This window comes from Culex pipiens, chromosome 1 (assembly GCF_016801865.2).
Source record: "Culex pipiens pallens isolate TS chromosome 1, TS_CPP_V2, whole genome shotgun sequence".
Lineage (NCBI taxonomy): Eukaryota > Metazoa > Arthropoda > Insecta > Diptera > Culicidae > Culex > Culex pipiens.
This window is the reverse complement of record NC_068937.1, coordinates 137,854,107-137,869,830: the sequence shown is the minus strand read 5'-3', so window position 1 is coordinate 137,869,830 and position 15,724 is coordinate 137,854,107. Positions and strand designations below refer to the sequence as shown.

At 39.2% G+C, this 15,724-nt stretch overlaps 1 protein-coding gene across 1 annotated transcript; it reads right to left on the bottom strand.

The window, feature by feature from the left end:
• Positions 1-476: 476 nt before the first annotated feature.
• Positions 477-5,116, bottom strand: LOC120425070 (CLIP domain-containing serine protease B9-like). The gene is made up of 3 exons (XM_039589446.2): positions 4,953-5,116; positions 4,434-4,893; positions 477-528 (listed from the first exon to the last, which is right to left on the bottom strand). The coding sequence occupies exons 1-3, from the start codon at positions 5,011-5,013 to the stop codon at positions 477-479; spliced, it is 573 nt and encodes a 190-aa protein (XP_039445380.1). The 5' UTR covers positions 5,014-5,116.
• Positions 5,117-15,724: the final 10,608 nt, after the last annotated feature.

Sequence of the window (15,724 nt, the reverse complement as noted above, 5' to 3'; positions counted from 1 at the left end):
TTCCACCTTTCCCCACATCCTACTTTAACTCATCCATAATATCCTAAACACACACCCCACCTCATAATTCATCCAACAAATATCCTCTATCTCCCATTCCAATATCCTCACTACTCCCTTTAATATACCTATTCACCCCTTACCCACATACCATATATATCCCCATCAATTTATCTCATAATACACAAAACAAAAAAAAAAACAAACAAAAAAAAACCTACACCTTCCTCCCCACCTTATTCATATCTATCCCAATCTTACCCCCCTTACACACACAACACCCCAACTAACCAAAAACAACCCCCCACCCCCACTCAACCACACCACCTTACTTACCATCCTTAATTTCCTCATACTAATCATCCTTACTATTTGCCTTTAACAAAAACCTTCATCCCCTCCCCTCAACTTCCTTCTACTACCACTTCATTTACTCTCCTCCCCTCACTCAAACTAATCCCACCTTCACCCTACCCCTAATCTACGATGGCGCTGTTGCGCGTGTGCTCGCCAAGGCGGGCGTTGATCCTGGAAGAAGTTTAAATTTGTGTTACTATTTGAGTGAGTTGCTCAGTAAAAAATGTTTGGAAAAGTGCTTGGACCTTGAAATTATAGCAAATAATGAAAACCATTCTAAACGTTGTTGAATCACTGTCCACTTGTTCAAAAAGGTTACAATTTATTGTTACGAACATTTGAAATGTTGATATTTGTTTGTTTTGCAGCAAATTTATGTTCCGGTGAATACACTCAACCCCCGGTGGTTGGTCACTTTTTCGTTTGACACTTTTTTAGTTTGTACCCCGCTGGTTGGTCAAAGTCAAACTAAAAAGTGACGAACTGTCACTTTTTACACGGCGCTCACGCAAACTATCAAAACAAACGTTTGATAGTGTGTGTGAACTCCGTGTAAAAGGGGTGTCAAACTAAAAAGTGACCCCGTTTGACTACAGTTGGTGTCAAACCATCGGGGTTTGAGTGTACGTAATTTGTTGGTGTCTTTTCAAATATGGCATTATTTATGATTTGGTAAAGAAAAAGACAGCCACAGAATATTAAAATAAAATAAATAGTTCCTTCATATAAATTTACGTATATGCTTTTAATGAAAAAATCTGTTTAAAAAAACAAATATCCTGTAAATTTAAGCATATACGCGGAAGGATTTCCCGAGTCAAATCAAACAATCGGGCTAACTAAAACTTAATTAAGCATATTTTAACTCTTTTTATGTTGGATCGAGGATTCTCGAGTTGAATAAATACGGATAAAATACAGAAAATCACCCTTTGAGTGGAATTGGAAGTCAACACAGCAAAAAATGTTGAATGTTGGAAGGTTGAAAATTTGGTAGGTTGGATATTCCTTATTTTTTTGAGTAATATTACATACAAAATGTGTAAAATTGTAAACCTGTTGAATATTCATCAATTCCTGATGTAATATTACACATTTTTTTGGAACCAAAATCTGTCACCATTTCCTGATGAATATTACCATCATTTTTTCTGTAAAGTGTTCATGTATTTAGTCAACTCACCTTTTAAATCAAAACAATGTTGAAAAGTATTACTTTTTGCAATTCCGTCGTGAAACTACTTACTTTTCCTGTCATTCTTGAACGATGAAAAAGCCTACTTTTCTGTACCAAAAATAACAGAATCGAATAGTAACACTTTTCAAAATAAATGCCGATAATTTAAACTTTTCAGCACTTGTTTCGAAATGTAATACCTTTCAACATTATTTTGTTCTAAACGGTTAATTGACAAAATACATAAACATTTCACTTAAAATTCAACTCAAAGGGTGTTTTTCGGAATTGGGTACTAAAGCCCTATGTCCATTTTTATGTACAACGGTAAAAAACACGATTAAAACCCATTTCTGATTACTGTTTTTTTTTTCATTTTAATGCAAAAAAAATATTGACAAGACAACATTTTTTCGATGGATCAACTATGGTCCCCTTGGAACGAGCTGTCAAGTAGGACCTTTTCTGTCAAGAAGGGCCGTGAAGTTAATTTTTAAAAATTGAATTAAAAATCCATTTTAAATCCTTTGAGGTCGTTCCAAAGCTTTGTACTCAGAAACATAATCTTTATCGTTGTGAACAATAATATCACAAATATAAGCTGAATTTTAGGACCCAATTGCAAAAAAATGTTGTATGGAACTCGTTACACTTGTCATATTTATCCAACTCGGAGAACCTCGTTGGATTAATGAAAAAAAAATCTTTTTGCAACTTGTTGCATAAACTACTATTTCACTTTCACTATTTGTTGCATAAACTTTCCATTTCAGTGCTGGAAAGAAGAACTTTTCAGCATTTGTTTTGAAAAATGTGTTTCCATTCGATTCTGTTGTTTTTGGTAAAGAAAATTGGGCTGTTTCGTCGTTCGAGAATAACAGGAAAAGGTAGTAGCTTCACGACGGAACTGTAAAAAAAAATCGATGTGATTAAAAAAATTCCTACAATATTTTATTGAAATTGTTGATCCGTTTGCTGGTTGCTGAGTAATAGCTTCTTAAAGTTTAAAGCAGAAAATTTCACGAAAATCACATCATAAAAGAGGTTATATTAAACCTTAGAATTTTACACCTTTAAAAATTACTCGATTTTTTACTGTGTACAATGTCAAAACTAAATTGCAGGACATTTTGTTTTTCCCTGGGTGTTTTTCCTTTATGAAATATTTTAAATTGCAAAGAAAAACCAAAGAAAAGATTAAAAAAAATATTTTTTATTTTTTTCCTAAAATTACATTTGTTTAAAAAATATCTTCGGTACAAAGTGTACCTTTTAAGTTCCCTAAAACTACAAAAAATCTCAATAATTAAAATGAATAAATGAGAATTCATCTTTTATTGATCATGAGTCAAATAAAAAAAAATCGGAAATTTGTTTTATCAGTTTACCTATTTTTTGTGAAGAGTCCCAAACCTAGAACTTTACTCAAGACATCAAATCGATCAGAAAATCGTTCCTCAATATACAGATTTTCGAATATTCACATGCCCATTTTGTATGAACAGCCCGCAACATTTTAAGGCTCCTTGTATCGAAAAACTTATTATGCAAAATAACTTCTTTTGACACTGGCAATACATAGACAAAGCTTCCTCCAAATAAAAAAATACAAAGAATTGTCGATTTGCGAAAACGTTGAAAATTATATAGAGACGTACGTTTTTTTAGTTTTTTTTTTATTGAAAGTAATTGAAATTTGATCAAAAAATGCTTAAAAATCCACCCATTTTAAAACACCCTGTTATGAAACATCTTTCACTCAAATCTTCATAAATCACATTAGCATCATTTTTAAGAGAGTAACTAAACTTTCTTAAAACAAAATTAGAAGAAGTTAAGAGGCAGTATTTGTAGATTCTGCTCGGTTTGTTCTAGAGGTCGTATCGAGGTGCTCCGATTAGGATGAAACTTTCAGGGTTTGTTTGTCTATACATGAGATGAACTCATGCCAAATATGAGCCCTCTACGACAAAGGGAAGTGGGTTAAAACGGGCATTGAAGTTTGAGGTCCAAAACACATGAAAAATCTTAAAATTGCTCGCATTTCCGTAAAAATTCATCAATTCCAACTCTCTTAGATGCATTCAAATGGTCTTTTGAAGCCCTTCAAAATGTGCTATAGACATCCAGGATTGGTTTGACTTTTTCTCATAGCTTTTGCAAATTACTGTTAAAAATTCTTTTTTTTTAAACATTAATAACTTTTGGCAGCAGCCTCCAACACCCATACTCCCATAGGTCAAAAGTTAGGGAATTTCATGGACTATAAGCCTACTGTATTAACTTTTTGGCCAATCGCAGTTTTTCTCATAGTTTTACGATTTTTCTAGAACAAACATTTTACAACGTTAGTTTTTGCCCTGTATGCCTCCATAGCGGCACTTTTTGGTCTCAATTTTGTCATATTCGGAATCCTCGGACAATTTCACGTAAGTTAGAAGTATTGGAGTTGTAATTTTGATATAAAGAATAATTAAATAAAACATTTTTGAAAAAAGAAATAGATCTTATTTACCCTGTGATCAATACGTCAAATGTTGTATCAAGTAGGCGAAAACTTGTTTTACCCCTAATCCGACAAACAATATTTTAATTAATTCTAAATGGCAATTTTTCCAATCAAATTCAAAATACCAACACCTCAATCTAATGTAAAATTTTCTGAGAATTCCGAATATGACAAAATTGAAAAACAAAGCCTGAAAGTTTCATCTAAATCGGAGCACCTCGATACGACCTCTAGAACAAACCGAGCAATATTTACAAATACTGCCTCTTAAGAGAGTAACTAAACTTTCTTTAAAAAAATTAGAAGAAGTTAAGAAAAAAGATCAGAAACATGATTCCTTTGTCCATTTATCATCAACTAATCGTATTCCCCATTCTAACGAATACTTACAGCTGAAGCGAACTTCTCGTCCGTATGCAGTGCGCAGCCGTAAGAATGTATCGCTCGTTAATCAACGACCCACCACAACCCCCGATAACTTCACCCTTGTGCCGATACTGCAGCAAAACCATCCAGGGGTGGTCAAACACTTTGGTCACGTTGCCGCGGGATATCCGGTCGGCGGTGGTTTTGCCGCACTCTTCCGGCAACAGTGCCAACTTGTCTTCCTGGTCCACCCGAATCACCGGAACAACCGGAGTGGTCGTCGTCGTGGGTTTTGCCACCACTTCCGACGGTCTACAGCAAACACTGCGAGCTTCACCCGGCACGGTACACGCAATCGCCCGGATGTATTTGTCATACACCGGATTCGGGTTGGGACTGGACACAATACTGTAGATGTTTTGGCAGCGACTGATTTCCACGCAAAGTCCCGGTTTGCGATCCGGAGTCGTGCAGGCGGCATCCTCTGCAATTGACACTTTTGATAAGCTTTGATCTTTTTGAACAAATTGTAAGAATACTAACGTGCCACAATCGACGAAATAAGCCCGCAAAGGGTGAGTAATCCTAGCAGGGAAGCTTTCATCTCGTTTCTATCAAGATGCAATCTAACAGAACAACTAAAACAGCATTCGATCTAACGGAGACTTAAATAACTACTATCGCGACCGGGACGAGTATTGCCGCGGCAATTACAACTGAACTATTGAATCCGTGCCAATGACGACGGGTCAATCATGATGAATTATCTCCAAAAATTTAGTTTATCAATTTGGGTGCTAAAGATCTATGTAAATTTCTATGTACAACGGTAAAAAACACATTTGAAAACCATTTCTGATCACTTTTTGTCGTTTTAAGCAAACAAAAAATTGACAAGACAACATTTTTTCGATGCACCAACTATGGTCCCCTTGGAACGAGCTGTCAAGTAGGACCTTTTCTGTCAAGAAGGGCCGCGAAGTTAATTTTTCAAAATTGATTTAAAGATCCATTTTGAATGCTTTGCGGTCGTACTCAGAAAATAAGCTCTCTCGTTGTGAACAATAATATCACAAATCTAAGCTTAATTTTATGACCCAATTAGAGGAATGCTGATTTCAGTAAAGAGTCATTTTGGCTCATTTAACCACTACTCAAAATTCCCTTTAAAAAATCTCGAATCGAAGCACCGTCCAAAGCAGGAGTCTAGAGAGAGAGAGTGAGAGGACAAAAAATAACCGCAACTCTCGGAGAATTAGCGAAAAGAAGGAGTTTGCAGGGAAACCCGTACGAGGTCGGCTCGGACTTCGGAATCACGAAGCTGGAGTGGCGAATCGAAGATCTTGTTCACCTACTGATTAGATGGAGCTTTTCTTAATATAAAGATGTCACACGTTTTAACTTAAACTAGACATTACAAAACACACATGTCCTAAGTTATCACATGATTATTTTTTCCAAATCGTTGTGATCGTACTATCTTGTCGGGTTTAGGCCTGATCTGAGTTAAGAGCGCCATTTTGTACAGCTTTTGCAAAACCTGTACATTCCAAAAACCACTAAACTCGATTTAGATTCTGAGATATTCAACAAAAGCTTCGTGCTACGTTGACACTCTCCATATGAAATGTAGTTCCGATCAGATCGTGCTATTTTGCCACATTCTGCAATTGCGACAATTGGACAAAGGAAACCTTAGTTTGCCACTCTGGAATGCCATTCTACATTGCGTGCGCTAGTTTTTGTCCAATCAATGTCAAACATTTAAAGCGTGCCTAATACACTAGGTTGCAATCCCAACACCTTTCTTCCGTACAAGAGAGACTCAAGATCGGGGCTTGGCGGCCGTTAGTTGTAGCTCGTGCTGGTGTAATATGGCGCCGGGTGTGTGTTTCAGTGGTATTTTTCGAAAACATTGGGATTCCCCCAGGGAGAACACGTTGTTAAACGGTTGATACTGTTGAGGCCGACTTTTTCTGTCGTGGGACTTTGATCGAAAGGGGTGTGATGATCACATTTTGAGGATTTTTTTTCTATGGTTTGTGAGTTGATTTCCCACCGCGATTTTGGAACGAGTTTATTGCAATTTCATGATAGGAGGGAAGTTTTGGGGGTAAATCGTTGGTTTTTTTCCAGTTATTTTTAGAACCGGTCGTTGGCAGATTTCACACAGAGAGTCACTTGTGGTGTTTGTAAGTTGATATGATGAACAACTTTTCCAACTCAATCACATACATTGTTATCAGCTAGGTTATCAATACTTTTTTCTTTCAGAGTAGGCAATTCCACAAATAAAACGTAGGATTATTCATATTTTGATGTACACAGCAAAACAAAAACGATAGTAAAATCTCATGCAAAAGCATGCACATCACCTTTGTGAGACACTGCATGTAAAGATTTTTTAACATAAAAAAAATGCATCCAACGGAAATAAAACCCAGCACACAGAGAGAGGAGTGGCGCCTTAGCCAGCTCGGCTATCAGACCGTTGAGAAGTGGGAAGGAAAAATGCCTATATCAGCTTGACATTTCGGTTCCTTATACTGATGGGTTACTTATTTTTTTATGTAACATTACATAAAATTTCATAAAATCATGAATATTTATCTTAAAACTCAAGCCTTTTACACGCTGATGGATTACAATTTTTTTTTGCTGTGTATGGTACAAATGTCACCAATGTGATTAGCGCGAAACAGAAAATGTGAAACATATTTTTGACATAGGACTATGTCTTTACTTACTATATTGGGGGGCCAGTTCAGAAATTCGATCCAAAGCGTCACTTTTAAGCGTTAAAAAAGGGGACATTTTGAACGCTTATATCTTTTTTCCCTGTGAATCAATCCAGATGGTTGGACCACCAATCGAAAGAGGAAGACTTCAGCTATTGTTTAACTACATAGATAGTCTGACTAAACATAGTTAAAGCACTTAAAACATGCAATCAAAATGAGTAATTTTTCAGTACAAATCGGACAGATGACCAATCAGAGCGAGCGTATGCATTCGAGACCGCGCCCCTTTTGTGCCGTTCTCCGGCTGTGCCGCTATTTAAGCAGAAAATTTCGCAAAAGCAAGTCACTTTGGAACGAGCACTCGAACTGTGCACGTCGGGCCGGCGCGGAGCAGCAGCAGCAGCGGCCAATAGAAGAAGAGGACCAGCAACCAGAAGGAAGAACCACCGGCAGCAGAAGGAGGAAATTCGAGCGAAGCGGACGGCGTGGAAGTCGCTATGATGCGGCGGTTCTCATGAAAAATGGCCAATTCGACAGTGGTGGCCAAAACCAGGAGTGGCCGATGCCCTCAAAGAAGGTTCCCTCGGGGCCTGGGGGGACATTTACAGAAACATACGAGTTGTGGCAATATGGGTATCAAAATTCATGGTTTTTGGCTTCCTCTCCGAGGAATACCATATAAAATCACTTGAAAATTGGCCAAAAAATGTCACTGCGATTTCTCGGAACTGGCTGAACGGATTTGGACACTTCCGGTTGCATTCGATCCCTCTTAGCTTCCGATAAGTCGCTATTGAAAATCTTCCCCGTAGCCCTTTCCTGTCAAAAGATATTTAAGAAAAACGATTTGCAAACCTAAAACTGAAAAACAAAAAACGATGAAAATTTTTCAAAATTGCTTCATTTTTGCATAACTAGGTAGTCTGGAATGTCCTCCTTCCCGGGCTGAAACGGGACAAAAATCCATTGGAATTTGCCAAAGTTACAGCCACTTTAAGAAAACTGTTTGCATTCAGCCACCTTCAAATCGACTAAAACGAGGCCAAAATTAACCGAAATGTCGGCATGTTGCACATTTTTGGAAAGCTCTTTCAAAACCCAATCCACTGAGATACATATCTCGACGAATTATTAAGCTTAGTCGTTAATATCTGCGCTAAACTGCTATTTTTGACGATACCAATGCATTATCACATGCTGGTTCGCCCATCCGGCTAAAAAACCCACAACTATTATACTTCATTCGAAAGCATTTTTCATCGTGCTTCGAATGTCATCTTAGGAAATAAAATTCCCTTTGTGAATCGCGTCCAGCATGCAAATATTTCACCCGACCTCAAATCAGGTCCAAAATAGCCTCAAAAGTCGAGCGGCCGGAAGATTGCTCGAAAACTCAAGTCGAGCACCTTCCGGCCGGAAGATTGCTCGACAACGCGCAGGGAGAAAAAAAAACAAATCAGCTCAGAGAGCGAGCGGGAGAGAACGAGATTCGAACCCACAGGCAAAAATAAAACTCTGGGGCGCGCCCTAGCTCACTACGCCGACTCGACTTGCTGAGAAGAGTGCAACAAGAACGCGACCAACTGGTCGCAATTGGTTTACGGCAGACTATTTTATTTTGGGGGAACCCGAGTTTTGGCTTCCTCTCCGAGGAATGCCATATAAAATCACTTGAAAATTGGCCAAAAAATGTCACTGCGATTTCTCGGAACTGGCTGAACGGATTTGGACACTTCCGGTTGCATTCGATCCCTCTTAGCTTCCGATAAGTCGCTATTGAAAATCTTCCCCGTAGCCCTTTCCTGTCAAAAGATATTTAAGAAAAACGATTTGCAAACCTAAAACTGAAAAACAAAAAACGATGAAAATTTTTCAAAATTGCTTCATTTTTGCATAACTAGGTAGTCTGGAATGTCCTCCTTCCCGGGCTGAAACGGGACAAAAATCCATTGGAATTTGCCAAAGTTACAGCCACTTTAAGAAAACTGTTTGCATTCAGCCACCTTCAAATCGACTAAAACGAGGCCAAAATTAACCGAAATGTCGGCATGTTGCACATTTTTGGAAAGCTCTTTCAAAACCCAATCCACTGAGATACATATCTCGACGAATTATTAAGCTTAGTCGTTAATATCTGCGCTAAACTGCTATTTTTGACGATACCAATGCATTATCACATGCTGGTTCGCCCATCCGGCTAAAAAACCCACAACTATTATACTTCATTCGAAAGCATTTTTCATCGTGCTTCGAATGTCATCTTAGGAAATAAAATTCCCTTTGTGAATCGCGTCCAGCATGCAAATATTTCACCCGACCTCAAATCAGGTCCAAAATAGCCTCAAAAGTCGAGCGGCCGGAAGATTGCTCGAAAACTCAAGTCGAGCACCTTCCGGCCGGAAGATTGCTCGACAACGCGCAGGGAGAAAAAAAAACAAATCAGCTCAGAGAGCGAGCGGGAGAGAACGAGATTCGAACCCACAGGCAAAAATAAAACTCTGGGGCGCGCCCTAGCTCACTACGCCGACTCGACTTGCTGAGAAGAGTGCAACAAGAACGCGACCAACTGGTCGCAATTGGTTTACGGCAGACTATTTTATTTTGGGGGAACCCGAGTTTTGGCTTCCTCTCCGAGGAATGCCATATAAAATCACTTGAAAATTGGCCAAAAAATGTCACTGCGATTTCTCGGAACTGGCTGAACGGATTTGGACACTTCCGGTTGCATTCGATCCCTCTTAGCTTCCGATAAGTCGCTATTGAAAATCTTCCCCGTAGCCCTTTCCTGTCAAAAGATATTTAAGAAAAACGATTTGCAAACCTAAAACTGAAAAACAAAAAACGATGAAAATTTTTCAAAATTGCTTCATTTTTGCATAACTAGGTAGTCTGGAATGTCCTCCTTCCCGGGCTGAAACGGGACAAAAATCCATTGGAATTTGCCAAAGTTACAGCCACTTTAAGAAAACTGTTTGCATTCAGCCACCTTCAAATCGACTAAAACGAGGCCAAAATTAACCGAAATGTCGGCATGTTGCACATTTTTGGAAAGCTCTTTCAAAACCCAATCCACTGAGATACATATCTCGACGAATTATTAAGCTTAGTCGTTAATATCTGCGCTAAACTGCTATTTTTGACGATACCAATGCATTATCACATGCTGGTTCGCCCATCCGGCTAAAAAACCCACAACTATTATACTTCATTCGAAAGCATTTTTCATCGTGCTTCGAATGTCATCTTAGGAAATAAAATTCCCTTTGTGAATCGCGTCCAGCATGCAAATATTTCACCCGACCTCAAATCAGGTCCAAAATAGCCTCAAAAACGTCTTAGCCAAGCCAAGACAAGTCAAGTCATTTCGGGAAATGACAATATGTATCGCGTTCTTAGATACCTATCCTTGAGCCATCGATCGACTCCGTTAGCGATACACTTTTTACCCTTTCTTAAATTTTCACTTTAGCTACGGAATGTGAGAGCGGAATGCGAGAGAGGGAGAGAGTTTACGGAAATTATGACTTGTTCGAGCACTGCATTAGTTTTTACGCCGTGTCAGCATTAGACAGCTCGCATGCATTGTTCACATGGATTTTCGTCGACAGACCGTAGGCGTATTTTACTTTTACTGGGATAGAATAGCATTCAATTTAGTAAGTCTATAGACTATATACTTTATAAAGTAATATGCTTTCTGTCAAAAAGGATCGCAAAGTTATTACTTTAAATTGTTTTAAAAATCCATTTTAAATCCTTTGCGGTTGTATAAAGTGTCATGGTACCCAGAAATTTAAGCTTTATCATTGTGAATAATAATATTAGCAATTTAGTTGAATTTTAGAACTCAATCAACGAATTGTCTATATATATACAATGTATATTATACATGTACATTCTCAGTATAAAAATTTGTGTATGAACCGAGAAGAGGAAGCCCCCATTCACCTAGGTGGATTAAGTAACGTTTTTATACTGAACATAATAATGGCCATTTCGACAGTAGTGGCCACAACCTGGAGTGGCCGGTGCCCTCAAAGAAGGTTCCCCCGGGGCCTGGGGGGACATTTACAGAAACATACGAGTTGTGGCAATATGGGTATCAAAATTCATGGTTTTTGATACTGAACATAATAATGGCCATTTCGACAGTAGTGGCCACAACCTGGAGTGGCCGGTGCCCTCAAAGAAGGTTCCCCCGGGGCCTGGGGGGACATTTACAGAAACATACGAGTTGTGGCAATATGGGTATCAAAATTCATGGTTTTTGATACTGAACATAATAATGGCCATTTCGACAGTAGTGGCCACAACCTGGAGTGGCCGGTGCCCTCAAAGAAGGTTCCTCCGGGGCCTGGGGGGACATTTACAGAAACATACGAGTTGTGGCAATATGGGTATCAAAATTCATGGTTTTTGATACTGAACATAATAATGGCCATTTCGACAGTAGTGGCCACAACCTGGAGTGGCCGGTGCCCTCAAAGAAGGTTCCTCCGGGGCCTGGGGGGACATTTACAGAAACATACGAGTTGTGGCAATATGGGTATCAAAATTCATGGTTTTTGATACTGAACATAATAATGGCCATTTCGACAGTAGTGGCCACAACCTGGAGTGGCCGGTGCCCTCAAAGAAGGTTCCTCCGGGGCCTGGGGGGACATTTACAGAAACATACGAGTTGTGGCAATATGGGTATCAAAATTCATGGTTTTTAATACTGAACATAATAATGGCCATTTCGACAGTAGTGGCCACAACCTGGAGTGGCCGGTGCCCTCAAAGAAGGTTCCTCCGGGGCCTGGGGGGACATTTACAGAAACATACGAGTTGTGGCAATATGGGTATCAAAATTCATGGTTTTTGATACTGAACATAATAATGGCCATTTCGACAGTAGTGGCCACAACCTGGAGTGGCATGTGCCCTCAAAGAAGGTTCCCCCGGGGCCTGGGGGGACATTTACAGAAACATACGAGTTGTGGCAATATGGGTATCAAAATTCATGGTTTTTGATACTGAACATAATAATGGCCATTTTGACAGTAGTGGCCACAACCTGGAGTGGCCGGTGCCCTCAAAGAAGGTTCCCCCGGGGCCTGGGGGGACATTTACAGAAACATACGAGTTGTGGCAATATGGGTATCAAAATTCATGGTTTTTGATACTGAACATAATAATGGCCATTTCGACAGTAGTGGCCACAACCTGGAGTGGCCGGTGCCCTCAAAGAAGGTTTCCCCGGGGCCTGGGGGGACATTTACAGAAACAAACGAGTTGTGGCAGTATGGGTATCAAAATTCATGGTTTTTGATACTGAACATAATGGCCATTTCGACAGTAGTGGCCACAACCTGGAGTGGCCGGTGCCCTTAAAGCAGGTTCCCCCGGGGCCCGGAGGACTTTTTACAGAACCATACGTGTTGTGGCATATTGGTATCAAAATTCATGGTTTTTGATACTGTACATGAAAATTGACATTCCGACAGTAGTGGCCACAACCTTGAGTGACCGGTGATCTCAAAGCAGGTTTCCCCGGGGCCCGGAGGGTCTTTAACAGAAACATACGAGTTGTGGCAATATGGATATCAAAATGCATGGTTTTTGATACTGAACATGAAAATTGACATTTCGACCGTAGTGGCCACAACCTGGAGTTGCCGGTGCCCTCATAGAAGGTTCACCTTGGGAGAACATTTATGACAATTTTGCCGACAAATCTATGAAACAAAATAAAATAATCTTATTTCAGATTTTACTAGCAATCCAAAAACACATTCAAATTGTTTGGTCCTATGTCTTTCGGTTATGTCTCTGACATACCATCTTGAACTTTTTATCATAAACATTTCAATTTATCAGCAATTCCTCACGAAAACAGCATGATTCAACAAAAAAAGTTCTCCGATCGGGCTCAAAATTAGACTAGGGGTTCAGGGATGCCACATGTTTTTTTTTAATTTCTGTAAAAAAGTCTGTGTATTATTGTTCAAACTCTATTCTTTAAAAATTTGTTTAAACCCAAATATATCAATTCACAGTAATAGAAATTCGTCAGCAATTGCGTTTTTAAGCATTTGAAGATAAACGAAATAAGTTTCGGTTGATATTTTTACAAAATTTTAATTTAATGATGTTTTTTTAAGTCTGTGCACCTCAAAAATGGCTGACACAAGCTCATATGAAATTGTCTGTGTTTCTGTGAATCTGGTATCCGAAAATAATTAGACCAGTATTTTTTTTGTTTGGCCTTTTGGGTGACCTACGTCGTGTTAGGGTGATCCGAAAAATGTCCATTTTCATCGATTTTCGCTAAAACCACATTTTACTAAAAAAATATATTTTTTTATTCTTTATTTTACAGTTTTTCAGCCGGAGGCTGGTTCAACTCATTCCCAAAAATCATAACTCTGCGCCATTGAAACCGATTTTAGCTGTCTTGGACGCAAATGATTGGGCTTTTAGAGAAAAATAGTTTGGAAAAAATCTAGCCTTATATTTGAAAAGGTCGTATGAAAACTTGAAAAGCGGTTTTGGAGGTTTCGGGACCAAAGAGTCTATGTCTAAAAATATTGTTATCGGATTCCTCGGACAATTTTACGTAACATATCTCAAAATAGTAAAGATTCATCAACAGGATTCCGAGATATGATTATTTGAAAATAAAAACTGAAATTTTCGACGCGCTGCGCGCAAAAACGGGAAAGTAACATTTTTTCACTTAAACTGCGATAACTTTAAAATTTAAGCAATGAGCTACTCATGTTCGCATAAATGTCCCATATGCAAAAACAGCAAGCTGAGAAAAACGCATTTGAAGTTTGTCCCACACATAAGGCTACGTGTTAAGTTTTCGCGAAAAACAAAGTACTGGATGTTGTAGGCTTGTTTGAAAGAGCACACGATTTTGAACCAATCTGCATAAATAACTCAAATTCGATGAAAATGCATATGGGACATTTATGCGAACAGGGGTAGTATATACATATTTGGTCATCAAAAGTTGCGTTTTTCAATTATTGAGCTTATTGTTGTGTAAGGGGATGTAATGTATCTCTTCTCTAAAAACCTTTCCCAAAAAACCAGGGATCAATTAATGAAGAATAGATTATATTTATTTATTTTTTGTATTGAGGCAACTCACGATTATCCCTCGGATCGAAGTAAGCTATGATCGCGACCGGTTGGTTTGACTTTTCGCTCCGCGTTTTTTCGTCTTCTGAGGATTTCCGTCAAAATCTTATTGGCTAGTTTTGAATGAACTTGTGAGTGTTAGTGGAAAAGGTGGACATGGTAGAGATATCCGGGTATCGATTCCTTTTGTGGATTTATCAAAACCAGGAGCCGTTGCTGATTTGCTGCATGTCCGAGAAGACGTCGCTTAGCTGAGTAAGAGCCTCAATCGCGCAGATGCCGAGGAAATCTTGGCTGATTTAATGCGGCCGTTGAAAAGGATAAGGATTTAGAAGCTGGCGATTGGGACACAATCTGGCTGTGTCTTTTGAAGATATGCAGATTCTTGGTGAGATCTTTCCATCATTATTTGCTAGATGATTATATTCTCCTATATTATTATAATATAAAATAAATAACCCTCCTACCTATTTCCAACTTTCCCGTTCCTCAATCCCAAATTGACCAATTCCACTTCCACCCTAAAAATATAATATCTGCCAAGTTAACACTAACACGCCACACCTAACTGATTCGGAGCGTTTGGTACGGTATGTCCACTAGGGTGGGTACGTTTTTCAAAAAGTTCTCGGATCAAGTTTTAGTATGGTTCCCCTTGTAGGGCATGCCCATAGGGACTTTCATGCCAAATATCAGCTCATTTGGTTGTGAACTGGCTGCGCGCATCAGGGTTAAAGTTCACTTGGGAATTACTATGGGAAATTGGAACTTTTTGTTCAAACGCTCCTACAGGTCTGGGAAAATCACGCGCCAACTTCTGGTATGGTCAGGCCTAAGGGGAATGGTCTGGAGAACACTTTTCCCGAAGAGAGCATATGGATTCGTTGTCCCTAGACCTGGCGCATCGGCAAACAATCCGATGTCTCCAGAATCGACGGTTTTCCCTGAAAAAGCATCACATTTTCCTTAGCATGCTATGAAAGCTTGATGCACACGGCGACGCCATACGTCAGGCAGCTACCACGTGGGTGAGAAACGGCAGGAATATTCAATTGCAAACCTTCTTTTAACTAGAAAATGATAATTTCGAGCGATCCTGATATTATTTAGTCGAATTCAGAATCTTTGCATAGAAAATTTGTATTTTTTTGCAAATATTTCAACCACGTGGTAGCTGCCTGACGTATGGCGTCGCCGTGTGCATCAAGCTTTCATAGCATGCTAAGGAAAATGTGATGCTTTTTCAGGGAAAACCGTCGATTCCGGAGACATCGGATTGTTTGCCGATGCGCCAGGTCTAGGGACAACGAATCCATATGCTCTCTTCGGGAAAGATGTTCTCCAGACCATTCCCCTTAGGCCTGACCATACCAGAAGTTGGCGCGTGATTTTCCCAGACCTGTAGGAGCGTTTGAACAAAAAGTTCCAATTTCCCATAGT

Coding starts and splice junctions, on each gene's coding strand:
- LOC120425070 (XM_039589446.2), bottom strand. CDS start 5,013: ATGAAAGCTTCCCTGCTAGGATTACTCACCCTTTGCGGGCTTATTTCG. Junction 4,894..4,952: donor TATTTCGTCGATTGTGGCAC/GTTAGTATTCTT, acceptor TGTCAATTGCAG/AGGATGCCGCCTGCACGACT. Junction 529..4,433: donor ACGAGAAGTTCGCTTCAGCT/GTAAGTATTCGT, acceptor AACTTCTTCCAG/GATCAACGCCCGCCTTGGCG.